Source organism: Monoraphidium neglectum (assembly GCF_000611645.1).
Source record: "Monoraphidium neglectum strain SAG 48.87 unplaced genomic scaffold scaffold04199, whole genome shotgun sequence".
Classification (NCBI taxonomy): domain Eukaryota; kingdom Viridiplantae; phylum Chlorophyta; class Chlorophyceae; order Sphaeropleales; family Selenastraceae; genus Monoraphidium; species Monoraphidium neglectum.
Window position 1 is genome coordinate 1 of NW_014009430.1, and position 4884 is coordinate 4884.

The following is a 4884-nucleotide window of genomic DNA, read 5'->3' on the forward strand; positions in this document are numbered from 1 at the left end:
CGCCCGCAGGGTCCAACCCCGCGGCCGCGCGGCCGGCGGGCGCGAAGCCGGCCGCCGCCGCCAAGAAGGCGGCGCCCGCGGCGGCGGCGGGCGATGACGAGCTGATCGCGCTCAAGCGGCGCCTGGCGGCGGCCAGCGAAGAGGTTAAGCGCCTCAAGGCTGCCGGCGGCGGCGCCGCCGCCGGCGGCCTTGGCTTGCGCGGCGCCGCGGCGGGCGCGGCGCGGGTGGGGATGTCGCCGGAGGAGCTCGCGGCCAAGCGGGAGGCGGACGGCCGGTCTGTCCTGGTGACAAACGTGGACCCGCGCGCGCCCAGCATGGTCGTGACCGCGCACTTTGCCAGCTGCGGCCCTGTGAAGCGGGTGACCGTCAAGCCCGCGCGCCGCATGGCTTTCGTGGAGTTCCAGTCGCAAGACGCGGTGCGGGCGGCGCTGGATCTGTCGGGGTCGCGGCTGCTGGATGAGGTGATCCACGTCGCCCCCAAGAGCTCCGCGGCCGGCGTGGGCTTGGGCGGCGCGGCGGGCCAGGGCGCCGCCGGCGGCGCGGCGGCGCCGTTCGGCAAGGCGTCGTGGCGGCGGCAGCCGGCGGCGGCGCAGTAGCGGCGCAGCGCGCAGCGCGCCGCCGCTGTCCTTGGGTGGCTGGCGCCTGCTGCGCACCCGGGCTGCTGGGGTTCCTCAGTCGCGTGCCGGGTGCTGCGACCGACGACCTTGTCCACATGTCTTTGGCGCCCAGCGATCACCAAACACCAGCCTGTCCCTCCCTACTTGATTTTTCACTCATACGTTCACTCCCCCTCTGGATTCCAGAGCAGCCACGTCCCACCCTTTGTAAAGCATGCACAAAGTTATTAGTGACGCACCGGAGGCGGCTGTGCGTTGACGCGGCAGGGTTTTCACCCCTAGGAAGGAGCGAACAGCGCTGGGGCTTGTCTGGGCGGGCCACTTTGGGCTGCTAGCCCAGGTCAAGTGCGGCTTCACGGGCCGCACAGCGCAAATCAAGATGGGATTGGATTGCGCGTGCTCGGGTGGCCTTGACGGCTGGCCAAGTGGGGGGATGTGCGCCCGCAATCGACTGGGAGGGCGGGAGCGCATGCATGAGCGGCGCACGGGTCTAGTCAAACATCGGGGGCGACGGCGGCGTGTGCGAGATGCTTTGTCAGTTCATCAAATGGCACATGGGGTGTGGTGGGGGAGTGATGGCCTGTTTCCTCTTGCGGTCCACCAGGCCGACACCTCTGGCTGCGTGTGTCCTGCCCACGAATAGAACCGCTGGCGCTTACTCTTCCAGCTCAATTGGATTCCAACTAATTTTCAGTGGGCTCGCTGTATTAATTTACCTGCGGAGGCGGCCATACCGGACACCTCACCGATCTCTCAGGATGGCACGCTCGGGGATGCTGCCATTTCTGGCCGTCTCCGCGCTGATTATGGCATGCAGAGCATCCAGGTGAATGTTTTAGAGGTCCACTGGGCCTTGGCTAGCCAGGGCAAGCCACTGGGACTGCACACCTCGCTCCATCCTGGTGTGCTCACTCGTCTGCCTCGCCTGCAGGCTTCCTGACCCTCTCATGCAAACGAAGAAGGCGCTGTCAAACTCAGTGAATGAGCGCCCCATTATTGGGATCCTCTCTCAGGTGCGTGGGCGCTCACCTCACCCTGCTGCGTCAGCGGCTGCTGCTCGTTGGAAGCCGCCGGGAATTGCAGCTGCCGCAAATTGTTTCAGGCGCATTGTGAATTTTGTGGTGTGTGGCTGCTTATCATCATGAAACAGTAGTCAATCAGAGGTTGGGAAGCCAGCAGATAGCACTGCCCGCTAGCCCACCCCTCCCCCTGGGTCGCATCACAACCCTGGCGCTGCGCAGCCTGGTGCGCCGGCCCCTGATGGTGACTCGTACATTGCCGCCAGCTACATTAAGTGGGTTGAGGTGGGTGGATTCTGCTGCTGCTGCTGCTGCTGCAGCTGCTGCTGCTGCTGCTGCAGCTGCTGCTGCTGCTGCACGGCAGCTAGAACTGCTGAAGCCCCGTCCGGCCCAAAGGCACCCCCTACGAGCGTTGCCCGCACCAGCTGGCGGGGGCCGCGTAGTAGCAGACCGCCGCGCTCCCGCCCGGCTCCAGCTCTCGTGCCAAGCCCGGCGCCGCGGACGCCTCTCGCCTCGTGCCGCGCAGGCCGCTGGAGCGCGCGTCATCCCCATCTTCTATGACGACACACAGGAGGACATCAGGCGCAAGTGAGCGCCAGCCGTCATAGTGGCACTTAAGACCCCCCCTTGCATATCCCGAGATGCACCCCCTTGCAGCATCCTTCTAAACCCAAGGGGTCGGTTGCCGATTCAAATTGCAGCCCGCGACAGCCAAGCAGTGCAGGGCCCCGACGCGCCCGGCCCGCCGCCCACCCCCCTCATCACACCCCCCCGACAGGTTTGCCGCAATCAACGGGCTGCTGCTGCCCGGCGGCGGCGCCAGGCTCAAGCCGGGGCACCTCTTCTATGACACGGCCGCCCAGCTGGTTGGCTTGGCCATCAAGGTGGGGCGCCCGGGGCCGCCCGCCCTCCGGACCGCGCCGGGCCCTCCTCGACCACGCCGCCGGCCGCGCGGACGCTCGTCGGCGCGCGGCCGACGCGGCCGCGGCCCGCGCCGGCGCCTCCACTCCACTGTCTGCGTAGCGTCCGCTCCCCCCCCCTCACCCGTCGCACCTCGCCGCCTCTTGCTGCCTCTCCCGCCCTCGAACACCAGGCCAACGATGCAGGCGATTACTTCCCGGTGCACGGCACCTGCCTCGGGATGGAGACACTCTCCATCATTGTGCGTCACGATCAGTGACGCTCCCCTCCCCCATTTCCCAATGCACAGCGGCCGGCGCGCTCGGCTGCCTTGCGCTCGTTTGCCGGGCCGACACCCGCCACTAATCGAGATGCGACAGCCCTGCTGACACAAAATACATCAGCAACCAGACCCAGCACTCAAATACTGAATGTCACCCAAACAACTGAACAAACCGCTGCGGCTGTGCCCCAGGTGAGCGGCAACTACAGTCTGCTGGCGGACATGGATGCGGAGGATGCGGCCGCACCCCTGCTCTACACTGATGTCGCAGAGGACAGCCATTTCTTCAGGTGGGGCTGGGCCTCACTACGCGGCATCATATTGTATGCTACGCGTTTTGAGGTTCTGTGTGTCTGCAGATGTGTGTGTGTGTGTGTGTGTTCGTGTTTGTATGTGTGTGTATGTGTATGTATGTGTGTGTACGTGTGTGTGTGTGTGCGCGCGTGCGTGCGCCAGAGCTCGAGCCTGTGCTGACATATGTGCCTGGCTGCGTACGTATGCACATGCTCAAGTCCCTGTAGTGCGCCCCTTATTAGTTGATTTTGATTTTGTAATCACACCGCGCCGTTGCGACCACAATTTGCCCCGCTCTGCTCACCCCTGTCAACACCCCCCCCATACACACACACACACACACACACACTGGCAGCTCCCTGCCCCCAGTCGTGGTGCGCAACCTGCAGAACCAGGCCATTGCCATGGAGAACCACATGCACGGTGAGCAGGGTGCTGGGAGGGCGGCACTGGGCGGCCGGCACTGCGATGCAGCTGACGCGCCTGTCAGGCAGAGCCAGGGCCTAGCTCGCGTCATCTACTCACGCTTCTCGGCACACACACATGTCGGCACACACGCACGTACACACACACATACTTACCCACGCATGCACGCACGTGCGCGTGTGCGCACGCACACGTGCACACACACATACACACACACACATGCCGAGACTCACACACACAAACTCACACGCATGCAAACGTGCCCACACACACGCGCGCGCGCCATCTCGTGCCTCAGGCGTCCTGATGACGTCATACGAGGAGAACCCCAAGCTCAAGGACTTTTTCAAGGTGCTCTCCCTCTCCCTGGACCGCAAGGGGCTGCCCTACATCTCAACCATGGAGGCCCGGAAGGTGGGCGAGGGCTTAAACCCCCCAAACCTCAAGCCCTTAACCCCTAGGGCTAGACCCTGGCGCCCCTGCCCCCTCAAGGCGGCGCCGGCGGACTGTCCGGCAGCCGCGACGCCCCCCGGCGTGGGGCGTGCAAGGAAGAGCCAGGGCTCGAGAGCGGCTGGCTGCGATAGGGGAGGCTGTGCCGAGGCGCCGGTGGCTGACCGTAGGGCGCCCTGTGTTCTGCCAAATCCTGCCGCCGCCCATCATCTTCATCCCTCACATGCTCCCGAACCCTCCCGGCACCTTCCCGCCCGCAGTACCCCATCACCGCGACGCAGTGGCACCCTGAGAAGAACCAGTATGGTGAGTTCGCGGCCGCAGCCCGGCCCCCTTTTGTGTGTGTGGGTATGTGTGTGTGTGTGTGTGTTTGTGTGTGTGTGTGTTCGCCACATGCACCATCCATCTCACGCAGCACCTTGTCGCTGGGCTGACGCCTGCTGCCTGCTGCCGGCGCCGCGTCCCCACGCGCAGCGGCCGCCCCTGCCCCCGCAAACGCGGCGGCCCCATTCCCAAGAAAGGCCCCTCGTGCTCAGTCTCTCTCTCTCTCTCGTGCTGGCCTCCCCCTCCCCCTGCCTTTGCCTGCCCCGTCTGCAGAGTGGGCGCGGTCGCTCAGCATCCCCCACAGCCCAGAGGCGGTGGTGATGGGGCAGGAGGTGGCCAACTTTTTCGTGCGGGAGGCGCGCAACAACCGCCATGCGCCGGTGAGGGCAGCTGCCGACGTCACGGGGCTCAGCTGCTCACACACGCACACACACACACACCCTCACACGCACGCACACACTCTCTCTCTCACACACACCCTCACACACACACGTACGCACGCACACACACACACACGTCCACCCCGTTGCCTGACTCTGTCATCTGCGCCCGGACCCCCCCTGAACTCCCC

The 4884-nt window shown here is 65.4% G+C and overlaps 2 protein-coding genes across 2 annotated transcripts; both read left to right on the plus strand.

Annotated features, from left to right (window-relative positions):
* Nucleotides 1-230: 230 nt before the first annotated feature.
* On the plus strand, nucleotides 231-596 carry MNEG_14014 (hypothetical protein; the record flags this gene model as incomplete). The annotated part of the gene is made up of 1 exon (XM_014037513.1): nucleotides 231-596. The coding sequence occupies one exon, from the start codon at nucleotides 231-233 to the stop codon at nucleotides 594-596; it is 366 nt and encodes a 121-aa protein (XP_013892967.1).
* A 968-nt stretch (nucleotides 597-1564) lies between these two features.
* MNEG_14015 (gamma-glutamyl hydrolase) lies at nucleotides 1565-4423 on the plus strand (the record flags this gene model as incomplete). The annotated part of the gene is made up of 10 exons (XM_014037514.1): nucleotides 1565-1630; nucleotides 1859-1921; nucleotides 2163-2224; nucleotides 2415-2520; nucleotides 2730-2798; nucleotides 3012-3109; nucleotides 3469-3536; nucleotides 3838-3953; nucleotides 4250-4341; nucleotides 4405-4423. 10 exons carry the CDS (start codon nucleotides 1565-1567, stop codon nucleotides 4421-4423), a joined length of 759 nt encoding a protein of 252 aa, XP_013892968.1.
* Between the last annotated feature and the right edge of the window lie 461 nt (nucleotides 4424-4884).